Raw genomic sequence first — 22,419 nt, 5'->3', positions numbered from 1 at the left:
CTGCAGTATCTTTATTGCGGTCACAGACCCGAAATATGGTGTGGTTGCATTTGGAGTACTGTGTATTGTGGAGTTGGAAAATGTTCAGAAAAGGGCAACACAAATTATCAGTGAGATGGAGCAACTCCCTTATGAGAAAAGATTGCAGCATGTGAGGCTTTTCAGTTTAGAGAGGTGACATGATAGAAGTGTATAAAATTGTGCATGTAATGGAGAAAGTGGATAAAGAAAAGTTCTTCTCCCACTCTTATAACACTTGGATGTTCAATGAAGCAGAATGTTGGAAGATTCAGACAGAGCTTGGGAAAGTTACTTTTTTGAACTACAACTCCCACAAGCCCAATCCAGTGGCCATGCTAGCTGGGGCTGATGGGAGTTGTAGTTTAAAAAAAGCAACTTTTCCAAGCTCTGGATTCAGGACAGACAAAAGAAAGGAGTTCCTCACACAGCACATAGTTAAACTATGAAATTCACTCCCACAACAGGCAGCGATGGCCGCCTAAACGGATAGCTTTAAAAGCAGAGTACAGTTACACCACAGATTTGTATAACGACATTTCTTCTTTTCACAACAGAGCATTCAAAAATGCAATCCTTCACTCACAGTCCACAGTTAGGCCAGTCCACATGCTAGCCTTCTCCCAACCTGGTGTCACGCAGCTGTCCTGAAGTACAACTCCAGTGCTGGCAGGGGCTGATGGGAGTTGCAGTCCAAGACACCTGGAGGGCACCACATATGGAGACAGCAGGTCCACATGGTTAAGCTGTTTGTCCAGAGAGGGCCTCATTGGTACAGAAAGATATTTGAAAATGTTGAGAGGGTTTTTAAAAAATATATAAAAGATCTGTGTGAGTGCAACAAATTTTAAAACAAATTGGATTATCTGTTTTTACATCTCTGAGATTCATGACTTACTGCCTTGTTGCTGTGGAAACAAAGGATATTGTCTGATAAAAGATAATAGCCTCCTTGACTGATTCTGTACTTTTTCTTCTATGGTAATAACATGGCAAGAATCTTCAGGTCTGCTATGGCAGATTATTATTTTTCCCATTGGTGCAGGAGCTTCACATCAAGAGGGGGGCAGGAATACAAACACAAAAACAGTGACACAAGGCCTACATATAGATGGATGCATCTGTCAAATTTGGTTTCTCTTAGTTTCTTATTTTTCCATTCCTGGACAGCCACCTGTCAAGGATGCTTTAAACTGGATTCCTGCATTGAGCAGGGGGTTGGACTCGATGGCCTTATAGGTCCTTCCACAACTCTATGATTCTGTGAATCTATAATTCATTCTGAAATTTAGTTCTTTGCATCAGTTTGCGATTTAAAAAAAATCATCAAGATTCTTCAGCATTTTAGTGAGCATGTCCCCTAATAGACACACTTGTATGCAAGTCTGCTTGTATTTTTGCAGCTAATGACCCCTGTTATAAAACATTTTTGTTGTTTTCACTAATGTATGCATTTTTATTCACACATTCCTATAATATATGCATTTTTGTACACATTATTTGATTGGAGAACTGCACTGCAAAATTTGGAGAACTTCAGCTTGCATAGGATAGTTGCATTTCAGTTTACGTATTTTGGGAAGTGCACATCAGATAGGCTTGCATTAAAATGCAAACCTAACAAATTTTCTTCCTCATTCCTATCTGCATACCAGCCCATAGCCAGACATTTTGTGATGAAGGGGGCTTAAAGGTAGAAACAGGAGGGGGTAATTTATGCAGAACAGCCAGAACTCATACACAGGTTGCTGGGGATGTTTGATATTATTTAATGATGCAACCCTATGCAAGTGTGCTCAGAAGTTCCAGTTGTCCAGTGGGGCCTATCCCCTAGTAGGCATGTTCAGGATTGCAGGCTAATTGAATCAAACATTTCTTTAAAAAAAAGTTTAATGGTATAAAATGTAAAAATTAGTGCCCAGTGCTTGTCAATTATTGCATACCTTTGCAACTATTGACCCAAACTGCACGATAAGAGCTGGTTTGCTTCTTATTGAGCAAATCCTTCTTGCACATTTTCCCATATATTTCCACAAGTAAAGAGATAAGATTTACTTATTTTTTTAAAAAAATAAATTCTGTAAATTCAGGGAGGACCCTGAAGTAGCCCAGTAGTTATAGCCCTGCTCGCAAAAACAAGAAGCATGGATTTCTTAAGACCTTGGCAACAAAGATGACATAACAGTAGGCATGGATGTGAATTACACTGTATGTAGGAATTGAAACAAAATGCTGCAGCGTTTCTGTTCAGGGTTCCAGTTGCAGACATCCTCTTGAAAGATACTCCATTTGTAAGAAGAGCCTGCTGGATCAGGCCAGTGGCCCATCTAGTCCAGCATCCAGTTCTCACAGTGGCCAATCAGATGCCCAGGGGAAGCCCACAAACAGGACCTGACTGCAAAGAGCACTCTTCCCTCCTGCTGTTTCCAGCAACTGGTAACCACTACCACCATCATCAACATCACCATACATGAACTTAGCATTCTGTGGCCACTAGACATGTTCAAACTTCATTGAGATGTTTTGGAGGCCCCCCACATCAAGGATTTTGTTGTAAATATTTTAGGTACTCCTGCAAACCTTGAGGTCCCCCTAAGCCTGGTAATAATACTCCCCTTGTGTGTGCCATTTTTGGCTACCTGAGAATCCACTCTCTGAAAGCTGAGTTTTCAATTAGTGTATAGGATTTGTAATGTATGCCTTTTTCAAAATAACCGTTGATTTGACTAATATAAAGATGGACTTTTTTTGATCTCACTTTCTGAGCTCTCTAAAAATAAGAACATAAGCACCAATTTAGATAGCTTGAAAGGGGATTAGACAAATTTATGGAGAATAATGCTAACAATGGGGGCAACTAATCTTAATTGTTACATACAGCTTCTTGGAACACAGACAGCAGGAGAGGCCTATTGCTCTCATGCCTTGTGTGTGGGCTTCTCAAGAGTCATCTGGCTGACCATTCTGGGAAAGATGATACTTTACTACATGGGCCTTTGATCTGATCCACCAGGAGTCTTTATATTCGTATTTCAAATCTTTTGGCAGGCTATGGTACCAGACCCAAGTAGCTCACTCCTGTGGCTTGTTATATTGATCTTCCTTATTCACTGCATACTAAACAAATGCATCATCTCCACACTCAAAGGTTGCAGGGGAAATATGAAGAAAGCTGAGTGGGTAAATTTGAACTCATCCTTGCCACTAGGGGGCACATTAACTCCAATTTTACTGAACCCACCAAAGACTTGCGAAAGAAAAGCACTGTTGAGCCAGCAAAACACAGGAGGAGGAATCAGGGAGCTACAAAAAACAGCTGACACACAGCTTGGATTGCTGCTACTGAATTGCAAGCTATCATTGTCCATGTTGGATGCAGATCAGAAATGTGCTCTGCTCTGACCCCCTCCAAGTGTGTGTGTGTTTGATGGCAATTCAAAGAGCGAATTCATTCAATTTAACAACAGAAGCACCATTAGGATAGGAGCCCACCAGTGGCTGGGAATGGGGGGGTTACAGGAATCACAAGATACTTGCCAAAAGCTAACAATCCATTGATTTTTTTTTAATAAATACATGATCTCCAATATCAATCCTTCAGCTTTGAGATGGGCAGGGAACAAACAGGACCTTGCCCATGGGAGCCATAAATTACACAACAAGCCCTCCCCAAAAACAATAAATCCCACAAAGATGTCGCGAAGGAGGACAACTTTACACTATATACAGGCTAGTCTCGGGGAGGGCACTTCCCATGGGGAGGGCTGTATGTGCCATGTAAGCCATAACGAAGAGGTGAAACCATCTGAGACACTTGTAAGTTGGATGGGGGATTGCATGTTGAGTTCATTGCTGTCCTATGCAAATATCCCCAACTGGGATAGGGAGTGCCCCAAGATTTCACCTCTAGAAGGGGGTTTATTGCTTTACCAAGCACATCAGATGGTGCCACATGCACCCAACCGGCAGTTATAGCCTTGCTTGATATCCGCCCGCAGACCCCAAGTGGCGCATGGAGTCCTGGCCGCTTGTCTCCTTTCATGGAGGTTGGTACAAAAAGGTATAAGATAGCCAGGCTGTGCCCGTGGGCAGAGGGCAAAGAGGGCACCAGGTGCTCAAGAAGTTGGCTGCTCATTCTGGGGTTAGAGCAGAAGGCGCTTCCTCTGTTGACTCAGAAAGGTTTCAGGAGGCCCTGCGAAGTTCCAGCTGCAAAATACCCTGTCTTCAGCTCCCCCAGCAGCTTTGGAACGCCCATCATGGCATCTGGGCTTCCTGGTCCATCTGCCCATCTAGTGTCCCCAGGAATCCTTGGCCTCCTCTTGGGGCATCTCTTGAACTTCATCCGGTGCTACAAGACAATGGAGGGCAGAAAAGGTAACTGAGAGAGCAGGAACCAAAGCAAGGGAGGCTGCACTCAAAGCTGCCCTTGGTGTGCTTTTTCCTACAGCCAACTCTGCACCTTGCCTAGGCTCAGCCTGGGTGAAAAGGGAGGCTAAACAGATCCTGAGTGGGGGCAGGAATTGGAAACACAATCTTGGGATCACTCTTATGCTGCCTAGCTGGAGCCGGGACTCAACACCCCCAGGCTGGTGTTTTCAACAGCAGGCTCAGCTGAGACCAGTTCACCAGTGTGGAATGGAAGACAAGCCACTCATGATCTAATCTTCTTCCATGAAGCAGGACCTTTCAACTCAGCAGCTGCTGTTGTTATATTTTGTTATATTTATATCCCCCCTTTCCTCCAAGGAGCTCAAGATGGTGTACATGCTTCCCCTGCTCCCCATTTTCCCCTCACAACAACCCTGCTGTGAAGTAGGTTACACTGTGAGAGATAGTGCCTGGCCCAAGGTCACCCAGTGAGCTTCATAGGTGAGTGGGGATTTGAACCCTGGTCTCCCAGGTCCAAGTCCAACATTCTAACCACTACTCTACACCTGCTCTCTACAGCACAACATGCCAGGAGGAGATAAGGGTTGCTACCTTTGTTTCTGGCCCAACTCTGCTGCCTTTGGCTGCAGGGCCTGGTGCAGAGACATCCAGAAAGAAAAGCTTTTCCTGGCATTGAGAGACAATAGATGTGCAGAATATAAGAGCCCTGAGCCAGTTGCAGCCCACTGCTGGAGGCCCTTTCCTGCCAACGTAGATGATAAGTTGGAGGTCCGTGCATGGCTCTAGGTGGATGTAGCAGATGCGCCTAGCACAGGCTGGTGAGTTAAAGTGTGCATCAGGGGGATGGAGCCCCAGCTTTGCAGTTCTCTTTGTATGCTCTTGCTCACAGAAAAGCACTCACTGACCTTGGCATTTAGAGCAGCAGCTGTCCTCTGTTTTCTCCCCTCTGGAGCAAGAGGCAGGAGAGCATTCCTGGCGCTGGCAGTGTGTCTCCCCAGACTGGAAAAGGAGAGCACAAGGCAATTAGACAAGAGCCGGAAGTTGGTGGTCGCCATGGCGAGTCTGCAGAAAGTGCAAGGCAGCTCATCTCTGCAGGGCTAAAAGCCCATTCCTTGCCCCATCCACCCTTCAACCTAGGCCTAGCAGCAGCCATAACAGCAGGGTAGGGAACCTTTTTCAGCTCGAGTGCCATGTTCCCTTCTGGGCAACCTTCCAGGGGCCACATACACGTGTCAGATTGGGCCAGAGGCAAAAGTGGGTGGAGCAATGAATGCAAATGTTACCTTTGTACAGTAGTAGGCTAGTTTCTATGCACACGCTCGCACACCCCTCTCTACTCTCCATCCAGGCAGCTAGGAGGCATTGTCAGAGTTCAAGGGCAAATTGCAGCCAGGCCAGAACACTTGGGGTGGGAAGAATGGCCAGTGAGGGGTGTTGTCTGGAGAGAGTTCTGAGCGCCAGACAAAGAGGGCTGGAGGGAAGTACTGAGCTCCCAGGCCTGAGGTTCCCCATCCTTGCATTATGGTATCCCAGGCAAAATCTCAAAACATGAATCTTAAGGCACATAGCATGCCCTCACCAAGTGTCGACAGAGTCTCTCTCTCTCTGGGCTCATTCACACCGAAGCTGAACTTCACAGTAAAGATGCAGCTTTTCCCATTATGATAGATTTGCAAGGTTCACACTTCCTACCTTCAAATCCATTGTTTTCCTTTCACACAAGTAGGCGTTCCTCTGGAAAGGTTTAGTATCACTGTTTCCTTGTGGCCCTGCCCCTAATTTTAAATGTTTACTCCCTCCGGAGTATGGATATCACTAAAGGAGAAGGGGAGGGTGGTTTTTGTCAGTTTCATTGTTTCTTGTCATTGCAAGCCTCTTCCCCCAGCTGGGAGAGGGTGGGGTGCAATTGACACTAAACTATGAAACTGAATAGAGGGGAAATGAGTGAAAGGCAGCTTTTGCGGGTGGCAGAGAGAGAGGAAGCTGGCAATGGGGCATAAGACAGCCCACCCACTAAAAAAAATTGAGGCAAAGCACCTACACGGAGGAGCGCAGCGAAACTGAGACAGTTTTTCCTTTCCTTTTTGCATTAAAATTGGATTGGTTTGATACAGGAAAGTTATGTGATAGCTGCTGATTTCCTGCAACATCATGTGAACCATGCAAATTAAATGGGGATGCAAGTAGCACCAATCTCACAGTGAGTCGCCATGTGAACAAGCCCCCCCCTCACACACACACACCTCTCTTCCAGGAGCTCTACCCAGGGTTAGCCCAGCCACAGCCACACAAGTATCTAAGAAACTGCCAAGTATGGCAGAGCTTTGGAATACATGTTAACAGTTTTCACGATTATATTTCCAAGGCTGTGTATCTGGGGGAGACACAGGGAAGTTGCTCATCCCAGCATTACAGCCGGGCCCCCAAATATAATCTTGATTGGAGTCTGCAGCACAGCTCCTTCCTCCTCCTCCTTCTCCTCCCAACATCACACACACACACATGACTCACCAAGCACCAGCAGGTGATGCATTTCATCTCCCCAAAGGGGGGCACCGTGGGGTGCCAGCTCTCATTGTGCATGTACCACTGCCGCCCAAACTTGCAGGCTCTGGGGCCGTCTGACTGCATCATGTCTGAAAGGGTGGAGGGACTCTTCTCTGAGGCTGCAGAGAGAGAGCATGCAAAGCATCAGGAAGGGTGGGAAGGACATAGCCAGAAAGCGCTCAAACGCTCCTCTGGAAAAAAAAAAAATCCCAAATGTCTGAATCATTATGTCACGGGGAACAAACACACACAGAATTCAAAAGAAAAAAAAATTAGGCCTCTTTCCCAACAGTGACTCGGTTTACTCCCATGACAGCGGCCTTTCTGGACACACCTATGCCTTGTTTAAGGTCTCAGGACACATGGCTTCATCCTTCTGCAGGCAGCGAGTCTGTGCATGGGCTGAACCACTTCAGATTGCAGGTGGAGCCTCAAAGCATTACACACTTGTCCTCTATGCAAGTATTTACACATACCCCAGCATATCAGGAAGAGGAGGCCTAGCACACACTTCTCCCTGGCACGCTGGAGCTGCAAGGATCCTTTCCCCCCCCTCCTATGGAGGAACATTCACGTGTGTGAGCCCCCACGGCAGTTTAGCCCAGTCCAGACACACAGCTTTACCTCACCAAGAAAAAAGACCAATTAAATTTATGTTTGTTCTATTCAATTTATATCCCAGCCTTCCTCGCAAAGAAGCCCAGGGCAGCAAACAAAGCAGTGATAGGATACAATAAAACAATAAAATACATTTAAAAACAATTGAAATAATCTAAAAACATTATAAAATATACACAGTAACAAATTTAAAAATAGTTTTAACCAAATCATGTCTCTAGATCGGCCCCTGAAACAGAAAAGTTTTCAGCAGGTGTAAAATGGTATAATGAAGTCACCTGCCTAATGTCAATAGGCAGGGAATCCCAGCACTCTAAAGGCAAATGCAAGCGTCTGCTCCGCTGTTAACTGACTGCTCCTTTTTCAGGCTTCTGTGGGCTTCTATGCAACCTTGGCAAAAGAGCCTCTTGCAAGAGGCTAGACAATTGACCAACGGTCTCAGGGTCTGGCTCTGGGGTTTCTAAACCGTCATGTGAGAGGCAGAGGCACAGCTGCTGAACAGAAGGACCAGCAAACTGGGAAATGACCCCAGAAGTATGCTCTCAGGTGATCTAGGCCAACTGCGCTGTCTCGAGGGGCTGTGGGGCATTCCCTTCTCTTGTGGGGGTCTGCTTCAGTTAGAGAAACCCTGAGCATAGTGAGATGCTCGGTCTCAGGGTGCCCCTTAACTGTAGGCTTCTGGACAGTGAAGTGTTTCCAGAAAGTCAAGTAATGGGTTAAAACTGTGCAGCTGTCCAAGGACAAACTGCAGCTGGCACTGAACCGAAAGTGTATAAAGCCTTGGGAGACAAATCTCAAGGTGTGGGGGATGTTAGTCGGAGTAAGAGAATTGTATTATCAAGTAACCTTTGTCTTAGGGATCAGTAAAAATCCATCTATACATAACTTGCTGTTGTCCGTCATTATTCTACGTTCGAGGGCATTCTGGATTGTTTGGCGCATTATTCTTTGGGCATATCGCTTCAGCATTTCATCGCTGCACAACCAGGGTTATGGGCCCAGACTGACCAAGGATATAGCCCAGACTCTTTGGGCATATCGCTTCAGCATTTCATCGCTGCACAACATTAACAGGTCTGGGGCCTGGCAACTGTTTGAACCCAGTTATGCCACAGGTGCCCTATCAGAGCTCCAAAGACTCCTTTGGGAGAAGTCATGACCGTGAAACCTGTTTAGGTTTGTAGCGCGTGTGTTCTCTTGCAAACACAAAGAAGCAAATAATCAGGACTGTATACATAGGTGATCCTGCTGGGGAAGCATACTCACAATTATGTTATGTAGTGTGCCCAGATTGGGATTAGCTGGTTTCTGAAAGAAGTGCTAATTGGCTGGTCCTTGGGTTGGTCACAAGATTATCCCCACCCCCCATTCTAGAGCAGGACAGCGCAGAGCACCAATTGGCCGATTTTTTCATCAGTCACAAAGCCAACCTCTTAAAGCACTTTTTAAAGTGCTTTAAAGCAGTGTAAACATGTTCTTTTAAAGTGTTGAGCAGGCATTTGACTGGATAACAACACCAGGTATTTAAAGGGGGAGAAACATAACCAGACTGGACAGCCACCTAAAGGTGGGGGGAGAAGAATGAATGGGAAGAGCAATCGGGATTTAATCCACAGTCTGTGTATGTGTCTTTTCAGGAGCAAAGGTGTGTGTGTGTGTGTGTGTCTGTCTGTCTGTCTGTAGTGGGAAAGCACATTTCTGCAGCCAAAACACAGCACCTGCTTGTGGGGGGGTGGGGGGCGGCGGCGGGAGGAAGTAGTGGTGGCTGGCAGCTCCATGTCAGTGGGGCAGAGGTATCTGCTGAATGCTTTAGTCTGAAGTTGGTTTAGTTTTAGTCTGAAGCACCTTGGACAGCTCCTTGAAAGTTCAAACTAAAACCTGGAGGGGATTCAACTGCTCTACTGACATGGAGCCACTGACCGCCTCTGGGTAGCGGTAGGGGAACTTGTGCCTCCCCCAGATGTACGACTCCTCTGTCCACTGGCTATGATGGCAGGAGGTGATGGGAGCTGGAACACAGCACATCTGGATCTAGTCCACAGATTCCCCACCCTTTCCTTAAAGTAGCAACTTCCCTGCTTGGAAATCACACGGGCAGGCAATCCTGTGAATACAAGAACTGTGGCAGCAAAAGTACTTGCGACTAGTGGAATCTGTCCTGGTGCTGCCTGCTGCTGTCCTGGCATACGTGGCTCACCTGGGCACTGCTTGCAGCAGTCTGATGGGCTGGCACGGATGGGGTTGTTGCAGGTCAAGTGAGGGCACTGCACCTTCTCACAGTGGACTTCCCCTGTGGCTCCCTGTGTGAAGAGTGTGGGTGGGTACAGACTGTGAGTCTTAGCACATCAGGGGCCAGAGAACCATACACAAAGAAGCCTGAGGTGCACCCACCCATCCACATGCATACACACACTTTCCCAGCTTCTCAGGGCAGCCCACTCACATTAGAATAAGCCAGGGGTAGCCAGCGTGGTGCTCTCCTATGTTTTGGACAGCATAGCCAATGGTAGATGGCAGTTGTAGTCCAAAACATCTGGATGCCACCATGTTGGCTACTCCTTGCAGCCCCACTGCAATGCACAGCCCCTCGGTGCCCCAAAGAGTCAAAAGGAGCACTTTGCTTGCTCTTTATTTGGGCATCTGAAAATGGTTACCCCAACTCCCCATGTACATCACCTGAACGCTAATCAAAGGACTCCTCATCATGCTGCAGATGTACAGTGAGCAAATTTCATCACAAAGGCCCCCTCCCCCAACATGAGAGCGAAAGGAGCACTTGACTGCCTAGCAATGAACTGAGGAATACCCTCCACAGATGAGGCCTTGACTCACTGTGTCTGGACTGGAGCACTTTAGACCCCAGGTGGGGGCTCACCTCACCGAATGTTCCTCCATACAAAAACATTCCCTGCACACAGCAACTTAGCACGTCAGAGGAGTCAGACTCAAACCTTTGTCCCTGATGCCTAGTTTTCTATGTGCAGGGATTAGTTATTGATTTGTATGGAGGAGCATTCAATGAGGTGAGCTCCTGTCTGGAGTCTAAGGTAGTACAGCCCATGGGCAGGTTTATTTCACCAGCACGAAGGAAGCCTTTCAGGAGCAATGGGGAGGAGAGAGACATTTTTTTTGGGGGGGGGAGCATATTGGTCAATAGCTTTGGCTTCCTCAAGGGTCTGGTTGATGACGCACCTTGCATGTGCAAATGGCACATTTAATGAGGCCGAAGGGAGGGACCACGGGGTGCCAGTATGTGCCTGCTCCTCGCCATGTCTTGTCGCCATCAAAGTAACAACCTAAGGTGGGAGAAGGAAGGTCAGAGTGACTCTCCCGAGTCTTGACAGGTGCCTGGATATTGCTCTTGGAGCTGAGGTGCATCTCGTATTGGGCAGGGACAGCTTAAGAGGGTGGTTGTCTAAGGGCGCTTCTGGACACCCCTGTTTATTGAACGTTCATCTTGGTTTGTTTGCAGGGAGATGAGGCAGTGTTGGCTCTTTAATGGGAATTCACTCCAATTTGTCTGCAGGGAGGCTAGACGATGTGACATCAAAGCCAGCATTATCTCACACTTCACACTGCATGTTCCTGTCACTCTCCATATCACAAAAAGTCTGATTTTTCAGGGAAAGTGGGGTTGTTGTGCAAGAGCTTCAAAGCAGTTTTAACTGCACAGACTGAATTTGTCAGTACGTGACGGAATGCCACCCGAAAACAGCGATAGTCTGGAAGCACCCTGAGGGAATTTTAATTACACATAACTCTCTCCTTTTGTGTGTGTGTGTGGAATCTACACATTCATTTATTTTAAATATTTTTCATCCTGCCTTTCCATCCAAAGAGCCTTTCCGGCTGGCTGGGGCTGATGGGAGTTGTAGTTCAAAACGTCTGGAAGGCACCAGGTTGGCAAAGGCTGATCTACAGTATACATTCAGTAATAATGACCCAAACAAAATGAGAATAAAAACAAAGGTCACAAAATAGAGTATAGTCATAAAACAGTGGGGGCGGGGAGTGGGGGGGAAGGGGCTTAGCTGAAAAGTGCAATGGCACACAAAGGTCTTAACAGCCCATCTAAAATGCCAATAGTGAGGGATCCAACTGGACCTCATAGGACAGGGTGCTCCATAATCTGGGTGCTACTAGAGAGAAGACCGCCCTGCATCCCAGCCAATGGCAAAGTGATGTGTAGCAAGACCTCTGCCGACAATGCAGCTGGCATGCCAGTTCATGGTGAGATTGAAAATGGAAATGGGTTGCCTTCAAGTCGATCCTGACTTATGGCTACCCTGTGCATAGGGGGTGTTCATGGTAAGGAGCAATATTCAGAGGGAGTTTCCCATTGCCTTCCTCTGAGGCTAGTCCTCCCCAGCTGGCCAGGGCCTGCTCAGCTGGCCACAGCTGCACAAGCCAGCCCCTTCCTTGTCCGCAACTGCCAGCTGGGGGGCAACTGGGCTCCTTGGGACTATGCCGCTTGCCCACGGCTGCACAGGTGGCAGAGCACGTAACCCCTGAGCCGCTCACTGTGGGGTGATCTTTAGCTGGCCCTTGACGCCCAGGAGACACGAGTGGGGATTTGAACTCACAGACTCTGGACTCCCAGCCAGGCTCTCCTCCCCGCTGTGCTATACCAGCTGTTATGGTGAGATTAGGCTGCCCCTATCATGTCCAGGTGCTTTCAAGTGGGTTCTAGCGTATATGCAGTACAGCGGTGGCTGGTGCCCATTGGGGCTGGTGGGGCGGAAGGTAGGGAGCCCAAACACTAGGTGGAGCCAGAGTGAATGTCAGGCAGAGCCAACCCACTCTAGTTTCATCCCCATCCTCCTCCTTGCTGAGTTCTGCAGGGGCAACACTGAGCCTAATGAGGAAGAGGAAGCTGACAGCCAGGGCCACCACCTGGACTGGTTGCAATAAGAAGGCAGGCAGGTGGGGGCTGGTGGGGACCGGCTGAGGTTAGTGGGGCGGTACTCTATTCGCCCTAGTGGACCAGCCTCCACTGATGTGATGGCTCATTTGCACCTCTTATTCTCTGCAGAGCTCCCCTCCCCTTACCTCCACTGCTGTCTCGGGCCCTCTCAGCTCTCTGCCCTTCTAGGGTTTCCTTCTTCTCTGTTCAAGAAGAGACGGTGAAAGACATGAAGACACACATGGATCACGGCAGGGCGGGGCGAGAAACAGCATTGCCGCCCCTGGTAAGTCCTATTACAGCAAGGGTGACTAATCTGTGACTCTCCAGATGTTGCTGGACGACATCTCCCTTCATCCCTGATCTCTGGCCATCCTGGCAGGGCTGATGGGAGCTGGGTGTCCAGCAACATCTGGAGGGACAACATTTTTGTTGGCTCAAAATTATTTCAAAATACGTATAAAATGCCGTTGTTGTTATTGTTGCTATTTTAACTTCTCAACCACACTTAACCATAGTGTCCCAGGGTGGGTTATAGCAATTTAAAAATACAGTATTAAAAATATTTTAGGTTAAAATGCAAACAAAAATTATATATTTCATATAGCATGAAAATGTGCATTGTTTTGTTTTGAAATGTGTATGCCTGTATGTGTATGCTATAAAATGTGTACAAAACAATGCACATTTTCATACTTGTTTTAAAAAAATCTTCAGACTGATGCAGAAACAAGGCACTGACTTGTGAATTAACACACATGAAATGTGACGGACTGTAAATAAACTGATCTGTCCATCCCTAGTTTCTGGGCTGAAACTTTCCACTTTGTACTAGCCTTTGATCATGACAACTTATTTCCATTACACAAACTGCAATGAAACAAAACAATAATTTAAAAGAATATTTTCCAGTGCAATAAAATCCTAAAAAAACACTGTTACCCAATTTCTATGAAAATTTCCAAAATCTGGGGATAAGACTGTCTTCTACCTTGCTCTGCAACACCGTCCCAGCCTTTGGATGCCCCTCAATTTTTTCAGCATATCAGACTGAGCCCCCCCTCCCCTTCTGCAGCTCTAGCCCAGCCTTGCTCAATCCCATGTTACCTTCACACACAGGACAGCAACGGTCCCTCAGGTGCACCAGCTGGGAGCAGTTGAGGGGCGGACACAGGACAGGGTCGCAGATGACTGTGCGCTTCTATGGAGGAGGATGGGATGGGTGGGAAAAGGCAACAAGAAAAGATTGTCATTCCACCTCAGACGCAGAAGGTGGGGGAAGGAAGGAAATAAGGAAGGTGCAAAATCTTATTCATGCAACTCCTGGCAAGGTTGCTTCTTTCCAATCCAGGTTCTGATCCAGCATGGCTATTCTTACAATCTTAACTTCCTATGAGTGATCCACTATGGAAGGGACATAGCTCAGTGGTAGAGTGTCTGCCTTGATGCAGAAGGTCCCAGGTTCAATCCCTGGCAACTCCAGGCAGGACTGGGAGAAACCCCTGCCCTGGAAAGCCACTGCCAGTCAGTGTAGACAATACTCAGGTAGATGGGCTATTGGTCTGACTTAGTATAAGGCAGCTTCCTATGTGCCTATGGTAATGACTCTGAGTTTGCACATCCCTGGAAGCTGTTCAAACAATGCAATCTTTTGCATGCTCATTCAGAAGTAAGTCCTGCTATGTTCACTGGGCTGAGCGCTGGTTTACAAAATGACAGCCTGCACTTATGACCGTTTTGAGCTCAGATTGAAAACAAGCAATCTTCATGTGAGATTGTGATGAGTGGGGTTTGTGGGGGGGAGGAGGGGGAATGTTGTAAAATATCCCTGTTATGCAAGCCATCCCAGAAGATGCATCCTGCTGTGGTGCCCTCTGCAGCAGGCAAGGATCACTGCAACATAAGAACACAAGAAAAGCCTGCTGGATCAGACTAATGGCCCATCCAAGTCCAGCATCCTGTTCTCACGGTGACTCTTCACATGCCTATGGGGAACCCAAACGCAGGACCTGTGTACAACAGCACTCTATCCACTTGTGATTCCTAGCAACTGGTATCCAGGGGCACACTGCCTCTGACAGCCATTGTGGTTAGTAACCAGGCAATGGTCAAGCTAAGGGTTCAGTGAGTTTCCAGGGGAAGGGAGTTCCACAGGCACAGGCCTGGCACCCACACTTGCCTGGACATGGCCCCAAAAAGGCAAATAAATAGTTACTCCTAAAAGATATTCTCAGCCACTGTTAAGAGACTGCAGTGGCACACAAGGTGAAAGGAGATCTCTGAGAGCTCTTTCAAATATGATGCAGCAACACAATTAAGTTTGCCACTGAGCGAACCCTGGCCTGGGGAGCTGTGACCATCCCAGATTGCCTGGTAAATGTACCTGTATGAGCCCCCCATGTTGCTAAAAACATTTATGTTGCGCTCACGCTTGAAAAGATTAGGAGTACACATAATAACACAGGTGTCAGGTAATATCCGAAGCAGCACTAAGAATGTTCAGGATGAATGAATGGGTTGGCTGGCACCTCTTTCGCTGGTTTGAGTGCAAAGGTCAGTTTGGCTGGAGGGGTTTCTACCTGTCTGGCTCCAACAGGTGTAAATGAGTGCATATTTAAGGGTGCTAACTACTCCTCTTAATGGCATCAGTGTTTCTTTTCTTTTTGCACCTCACTCTTCAAACTTTGTGCCTTTTTTTAAAAGAAAAGTTTTGCATTTTAAAATATCCATACATTCATATGAACCTACTTTTGCAAAGGAGCATCAATTTGGGAAAGACCATTGTAGCTCACTAGAAAGTCCAGTCCTGGACATTTCCAGTTAAAGCAGGGGACGGAGAACCTATGGCCTTGCAGATGTTGTTGGATTGTGACTCCCATCACACCTGTCCATTGGGCATGTTGGCTAAGACTGATGGGAGTTGGTGTCCAACAACATCTGGAAGGCTCCAGGTTGGGGGAGGCTACAATAGCAGGGTGCACAGATGCCTTCCTGTTTGAACAAAACCTGCAGCCTAGTGAAGTTTCTAGGACGCTTCAGCTCTTCCTGGAGGCAGAAACAGCATGTTGCCCCACCTTTCCGCTCACCTGGCAGCTACATATAGAACATTTCTTGTCATAGTCTGGGGCCCAGCGGGAGCCATGTGGCCGGTGCTGTCCTTCAAAAAAACAGGTGTTAGGGTCTTTCTTCAGCTCCTCGGGGTCCTTGGAGTTTGGATCTCCTGGAAGCTCATCCTCTGGATCCTCCGGGGCCAGTCGAATGCCACCCGCCTCACAGTGGTTGGGAATGTGCACCTAACAGAACATCAGCAATTAGAGATGTGGCACGGAGTTCAGCAACTGAAAGTAGTGTGGCCATGAGCACAAAAGAGGAATGGGGCCAGCCCAGAAGGCAAGTGGGGTATGAACATATTGCATGGAAGCTTAAGAAATAAAATGTCAGGCTGCCCCAAACAACAGATCCAAGTAGGAGAAAAGACAGCGAAGTAGGAGAAAGGCAACGGTGGCTGATGCCCACTCGGACAGGTAGGGAAGAAGGCAGGAAGACCAACAGTAGGCGGAGCCAGAGAGAGGCAAAGCAACTAATTCTAGTTTTCTCCTCCTTCCCCACTGCTGAGTTCTACAAGGAGAACATTGGCAACACACCCAAACCCACAAGGCTGCTGAGAGTTCTCAGGAGGCCTTTAACAAACTACAGTTCCCAGGATTCCTGGAGGAAGCCATGACTCTTAAAGTGGCATAAGAGTGCTTTAAATGTATGGTGCTGCTGTGACTTGAAACTAAGTAGGAGAGAGCTGACAGGCAGTGCTATTCCCTGGACTGGTTCTAAGCAAGAAGGCAGGTGAGATGGGGGCTGGTGAAGGGCAGACTGAGGCTGGTGGGGCAGTGACCCATTTGCCCTAAAGGACCAGCCTCCACTAGTGTGCTGTCTTGCCCCAATGCCAACTGGGTCTTCCATCTGCTTCACAACCCTCAAAACTGATCACCCATCTTCAAAAAGGGTAGCCACAAAATGCCCAAATGTTGTTATGTGGCAGTCACTCCCTGATGGCTCCATTCATACCATACATTTAAAGCATGCGGCTTCTTCCCAAAAACCCTGGGAACTATAGTTTGCTAAGGGTGCTGGAGAGTGTAAAGGGGTAAACTACAGTTCCCAGGATTCCTGGAGAAAGCCATGACTCTTAAAGTGGTATAAGAGCGCTTTAAATGTATGGTGCTGCTGTGACTTGAAACTAAGTAGGAGAGAGCTGACAGGCAGTGCTATTCCCTGGACTGGTTCTAAGCAAGAAGGCAGGTGAGATGGGGGCTGGTGAAGGGCAGACCGAGGCTGGTGGGGCAGTGACCCATTTGCCCTAAAGGACCAGCCTCCACTAGTGCGCTGTCTTGCCCCAGTGCCAACTGGGTCTTCCATCTGCCTCACAACCCTCAAAACTGATCACCCATCTTCAAAAAGGGTAGCCACAAAATGCCCAAATGTTGTTATGTGGCAGTCACTCCCTGATGGCTCCATTCATACCATACATTTAAAGCATGTGGCTTCTTCCCAAAAACCCCGGGAACTATAGTTTGCTAAGGGTGCTGGAGATTGTAAAGGGGTAAACTACAGTGCCCAGGATTCCTTGGGGGAGGTTTGGTCAAGTTTTCCCTGAACTGCTCGGAGCTAAGCCTTTGTTTGGTCTAGCATTACATCTGAAACTGGGCTCATGATTTGTTTCTCTTTAAACAAAACCCAAGCTGTAACCAAGGCTTGTTCTTGGCTTGTACTTTGTTTGGGGCAAACAAACCATAAGCCAGGGTTAGGATGTATCACTAAGCCACACAATGGCAGCAGCATCAGGAGTGAAGGAGCAAACCATCTGTGATTTCAGCAGTGTGCATTAGCATACTGCACACTCACCTTTAAGCCATGGTTTAGTTTAACTATGGTTTAAAAGTAACACGCAAACAAGATCACTGTAAAGAATACAGTGAGGAATAAATGTTCAGTTGACTCAACATTTACGCTGCACATTTCAAAGGGAGGCAGCCCAACTGAAGTACGAGGGGAGGAACAAGGCAAGTGACTGAAATCAGCTTTTGATTTGCAGATTGGCATTTGCATTGTGAAGTTGGGCTGGCTCTGCCATAGGCATGGGGGAGGAATGGGAGGAACTGCAGCTTCTGTTTCCAGGCGCTCCCTTACATGCCAGGCTAACAAACTCTCTCTCCACTGCAAGCTTCTGTATTTACTCCTGCAAATGTCAACTAGCCACCCTTGGATGCCAGGCCAATCGACCTGTCTCATATTCATTAGTGCACCAAATGCCCTGCAAACTCTCACAGGGCAGGTGGCACTTGATAGCTTCCCATCCAAGAAGCCCCAATGTGGCTCAGGAACAGCTCAAGGAAGGGACATGCGCTGAGGCTACTGCCTGGTGCCAAAACAGCTGGCAGCCTCCCAGCCAAACACAGCTTCTGGGAAGCCATCGGCAGTGCTGGCCACAGGCCTGGAACAGGAAAGATGAGGCACAGGGTCTGTCTTTGCAAACATCCTTGCTAGGAATTTTCCTGGTACAGGCATCAAGGGAGTTATCCCTGAGAAATGGCTGGCAAGGAATTGTAGCTCAGCATGGCCAAGACCTGCCTTGCTCCACGATGAGGGGAAAAGATCATGGCATGATTTTCTTGGAAACACAGCTGAGCTTAGCACTAAGGTCATGACAAATGTAAACCGGTTTGAGACTTGTTTACATGTTCATCCAGGACGCCAGGAGTAATTCCACGCTACAGGAGCCATTGCTGAAGGGTGGAAAGTTATATAGCTTATAGTGGGAGTACAACAACTGAGCAGTGCTAAAAGTCTCAGTCTGGGGCAGGGAAATGGGAGGAAGTAGGGATCTCTAAAAATGAATTATCAGCACCCTTTCTAAAAATGACAGTTCCCTGAAATCTTGGAGTTTGATAGCTAGAGAGATACAAAAACCTGATATGATGGATGGTTGATTAGGAGCTCCCCCAGAATGGTGGGTTTTTGGTGGATGTGTTCTGCAACATGTCATTGATGCAACAATAATGCATTAGTAGCAGATTTATACTGGACCGTCCACACATCATTCCGCTTTATTAGTTGTTTTGTGATGCTTCCCCAGTGTCACTCCATTACTGACAAAGCTTGGAAAAGTTACTTTTTTGAACTACAACTCCCATCAGCCCCAGCCAGCATGGGCACTGGATTGGGCTGATGGGAGTTGTAGTTTAAAAAAGTAACTTTTCCAAGCTCTGATTACTGAAAACACACCCAAGACTGGAATATTTGTGGTATTAAAAAGTTACAGGATTTCAGCAGGAAGCTGCAGGATATGCATGGATTGGAAACAAAGCCGTGTGTCTTGACTCTGCCCCAAATCTTTTGCAAGCACCAGCACTGATAGCATCATCAGCACGAATAATCATGAATGCACAATAAGGGGAACATCTGAGGGGGCCTAGGAAGACGCATTAGGGTTAGAAGCATCTGCAGTCTGAAGTGGTACAGCCTATATACTTCTCAGTGAGAACCAGGTGATATTTCTTGGGAGCGAGATGGGACAATTGAACTGGTCTAATATAGATACAACCTCAAGGATGCTTGATTAGGAGAACACATTAGGGTGGGAAGCACAACTGAGAAGTGCAGAGCCCCCCCAATTATCCAGCTAGCAGACGTTGCTCCCCCCTTTTCCCTAACAGGATCTCCTGTGCCTTTAACACCTGTATCCGTGACCATCTCAACAAGATCAACTTTATTTCACCTCCATGTCAAGAAAATCTTCACCCAGTGAAGTTCTGCCTGCCATGCTGGTGTTGAAAACATACTCTCAGAGAAGAAAAGACAACAACCTTGAGGCCCGCAGTTGTTAAGAATGTATAAATCCTTACAGTAAGTGTAGAATTTAAGATCTTGGCAAGCATCAGCATCTGGCAGCTAGCCACACTTCTAAATTTCTCCACCAGCTATGGAACAGAATAATTTTGGAAACTCTCTCTGTGACCTCAGCCGCTGTCAGTTGAGAAAGCCTTTTCCAGCTCTGGGCTTTCAAATCATGTCTAAAATGTTCTTGGGAGGGAGGGAGGGAGATATTCAAGAATCTATACTGACAAGGTATATCCACAAATTCAGCTCTGCCTCAAGTGGATCAGGTCAAGCAGATGATCTTCTATTTTATTTTTAGGCTGCAGTTTAAATCCTTTAGATAAGAAAGGTTCTGCTGGTACCATTTATTGACAGGATCTTTCAACTCCACCCTGCCTCTACAATTTCTAAAAAATGCGAGCATCTGCTCTCTCTGTTCCATGTGAGAAAATTACACGGGCAATTGCCACCTTTGGGGAAAAAGCAAAAAAACCTCAGCTCTGCCTCGAGATGCCACTGAATTTGTCTAAAAGCAAAACTAAAGGGCCAGTTTGGAGGTTCAAAGAAGAAGAAAAAACGGAGACATTTCAACTTTCAGAACTAAAAATGTTTTGATAAAACTCATGACATTTTTCAGACAGGCTCCTCAAACCTCTATGAATTTCACCTGAAGAAAAACATGAGGCAAACTCGGAGGCTCTGGCTGAGAGAAAAACCTCTGAGGGATTTTTGCAGGAAGCCAAAAGACCCTGAGGATGGCAAGCAGTTCACAATTCCCTATGTGATTATGTCTGAGGGTGAAAGCAGTTGTGCCAGGGGCAGCCATGTTTGCTGTTTACACATCCTGCCTTGTTCACATATGAAGGAATGGCTGGTTCTTTTTAACAACAAGAGGGGTACTTGAGTGAGGGAAGCCAAACTGTCCCTGCTCCCTTTTACCTCAGCTTGGCTCCTCTGATTCTGGAAGTGAGTCAAGCTGAGGAGAAAGTGCTTGCAGCGATGGAGCCTAGGGAGGTAAAGTGGGGGAGGATTCAACTCCCCTCATCTGCGAGCATCTTTTGTCATAAAAAGCTGACCTTTTCCCTCACTGCCTCCAACACTTTTAATGAGAGTAGAGCACAACAAAAATGGCTGTCCGACTTTGCCCTGAGATGATGATGTAAAAATGGTTCCCTTTTGTAAAGATGTTTAGGGTCTGAGGAAGATGTCCAATTGTTATGTGCATAATACGTAATATTTCAGCTTTGCTAAAGCAAAAGATTTTATTTGTATTGTGTATATTATTATATGTATAACCCACCTTCGTGACAGCCAGTGTGGTGTAGTGGTTAAGGTGTTGGACTACAACCTGGGAGACCAGGGTTTGAATCTCCACACAGCCATGAGGCTCACTGGGTGACCTTGGGCCAGTCACTGCCTCTCAGCCTCAGAGGGAGGCAATGGTAAACCCCCTCTGAATACCGCTTACCATGAAAACCCTATTCATAGGGTCACCATCAGTCGGAATCGACTTGAAGGCAGTCCATTTCATTCTCAACCCACCTTTTCTCCAAGGAGCTCACGGTGGTGTACATGGCCCTCCACATTTTTTCCTCACAAGAACCCTGTGAGGTAGGTTAGGCTGAGGCACAGAAATTGGCCCAAGGTCAGCAAGTGAACTTCATGGCTCTATGTAGATTGGAACCCTAGTCTCACATGTTCTCCTAGTCCAGCATTCTAACCCGAGGTGGGAAATCTTTTTCAGCCTGAGGGCCACATTTCATCTTCCGGGGGCCACATGCCAGTGGTGTATGGGGGCCAGAGGCAAAAGCAGATAGAGCAACATTTATTTATTATTTAATTTATATCCTGCCCTTCGTCCCAGCAGGAGCCCATTTGTAGGTTATATTCCAGACACAGAAAAGTCAGTGCATTTTACATACACTCACACCCCACACACATCTCTCCAGCCTCACCCAGGCAAGCACGAGGCATCATCACAGTTCAAAGAACATTCTAACCAGATAAAAGCACTCAAGGAGAGTGTGGAACAGGGCTATTGAGGGCCATGGCCTGGGGAGAGGGGCCATGATCTGTGAAGGAGTTTGGTCTGGGAAGAGTCCCAAGGGCCAGGTAGAGGGCCTGGAGGGCCACATTTGGCCCCCAGGACTATGATTCTAACCACTACAAAAACATTGCTCTGAACAGTTGTACAGATGTTAGCACATGAGGAAAGATCAGTCCACTTTGCTCTGGTAACATTTTTACAGAGTGCATTTAAACAGTGCAAAATGGTCCACATACAGAATCTCAGCAATCTTCATGACGCCCCTGTATGGTAGGCCAGTGATATTATCTCCATATTGCAGATGCAGTGGCTGTGAGTTCATATGCTTCTGTATACTTGCAGCGGTTAATTTCTAATAGGTGCTGCAGCTCAGGCCTCCCTGAAAAGATATCCTTTGATCTGGAAACCTTCCCCCCTAATCCCAAAAGCTTTGGAGGCTGCTTGTGTTCACAGACCAGCAGAGAGGAAAAAAGCATTCCTTATATGCTCAAAAGCCTGCATGATTGTGAAAAGAGTAGAGTCTGTACACCCAAAGCAAGGCTTAGGCATCTCCAGAGGCAAAGCTTCTGCCACAGCTTCAAGGATAAGGGCCACCTCAAGACTATCAGTATTTTGAGGGAGGGATACAAGCACATACTAGAAATTGGGGAAAAATGAAATGGCCTGCCTTCAAGTCAATTCTGACTTATGGGCAACCAGGTTTTCATGGTAAGCTGTATTCAGAGGAGATTTACCATTGCCTCCCTCTGAGCCTGAGAGGCAGTGACTGGCCCCAGGTCACCCAGTGAGCTTCGTGGCTGTGTGGGGATTCAAACCCTGGTCTCCCAGGTTGTAGTTCAACAACTTAACCACTACACCACACTGGCTCTAACTAGAAATTAAGGTTTGCACAATTAAAGTAGATTGCTCTGTTGCCCTCACACTTTTTTAAAAAAATGTCTTTTTGCAGTGCGGAAAGGGATGGGGAAATGTACTGAAAAGTGTGAGATAAACAAATGATTAATGGGAAAACATATAACCACCA

General features: G+C 47.0%; 1 protein-coding gene across 3 annotated transcripts in view; it reads right to left on the bottom strand.

Moving 5' to 3' along the window:
• Positions 1 to 3,562: 3,562 nt before the first annotated feature.
• Positions 3,563 to 22,419, bottom strand: part of CHRD (chordin) — a 64,272-nt gene continuing 45,415 nt past the window's right edge. For 2 of the 3 annotated variants that reach the window (XM_061637445.1, XM_061637446.1), the window contains 8 exons: positions 15,562 to 15,768; positions 13,583 to 13,676; positions 12,622 to 12,678; positions 10,765 to 10,868; positions 9,770 to 9,872; positions 6,919 to 7,073; positions 5,313 to 5,406; positions 3,563 to 4,366 (listed from right to left, as the gene is read on the bottom strand). In XM_061637445.1, the coding sequence (XP_061493429.1) occupies positions 4,308 to 4,366; positions 5,313 to 5,406; positions 6,919 to 7,073; positions 9,770 to 9,872; positions 10,765 to 10,868; positions 12,622 to 12,678; positions 13,583 to 13,676; positions 15,562 to 15,768 (873 nt within the window). In that variant the 3' untranslated portion in view covers positions 3,563 to 4,307. Of the gene's footprint in view, positions 4,367 to 5,312; positions 5,407 to 6,918; positions 7,074 to 9,769; positions 9,873 to 10,764; positions 10,869 to 12,621; positions 12,679 to 13,582; positions 13,677 to 15,561; positions 15,769 to 22,419 lie in introns of those variants that run through there. The other variant, XR_009764133.1, reaches the window with a different exon arrangement.

This window comes from Rhineura floridana, chromosome 7, assembly GCF_030035675.1.
Source record: "Rhineura floridana isolate rRhiFlo1 chromosome 7, rRhiFlo1.hap2, whole genome shotgun sequence".
Classification (NCBI taxonomy): Eukaryota; Metazoa; Chordata; class Lepidosauria; order Squamata; family Rhineuridae; genus Rhineura; species Rhineura floridana.
Note: the sequence above shows the minus strand (reverse complement) of the source record. Positions and strands in the feature narration are given on the sequence as shown.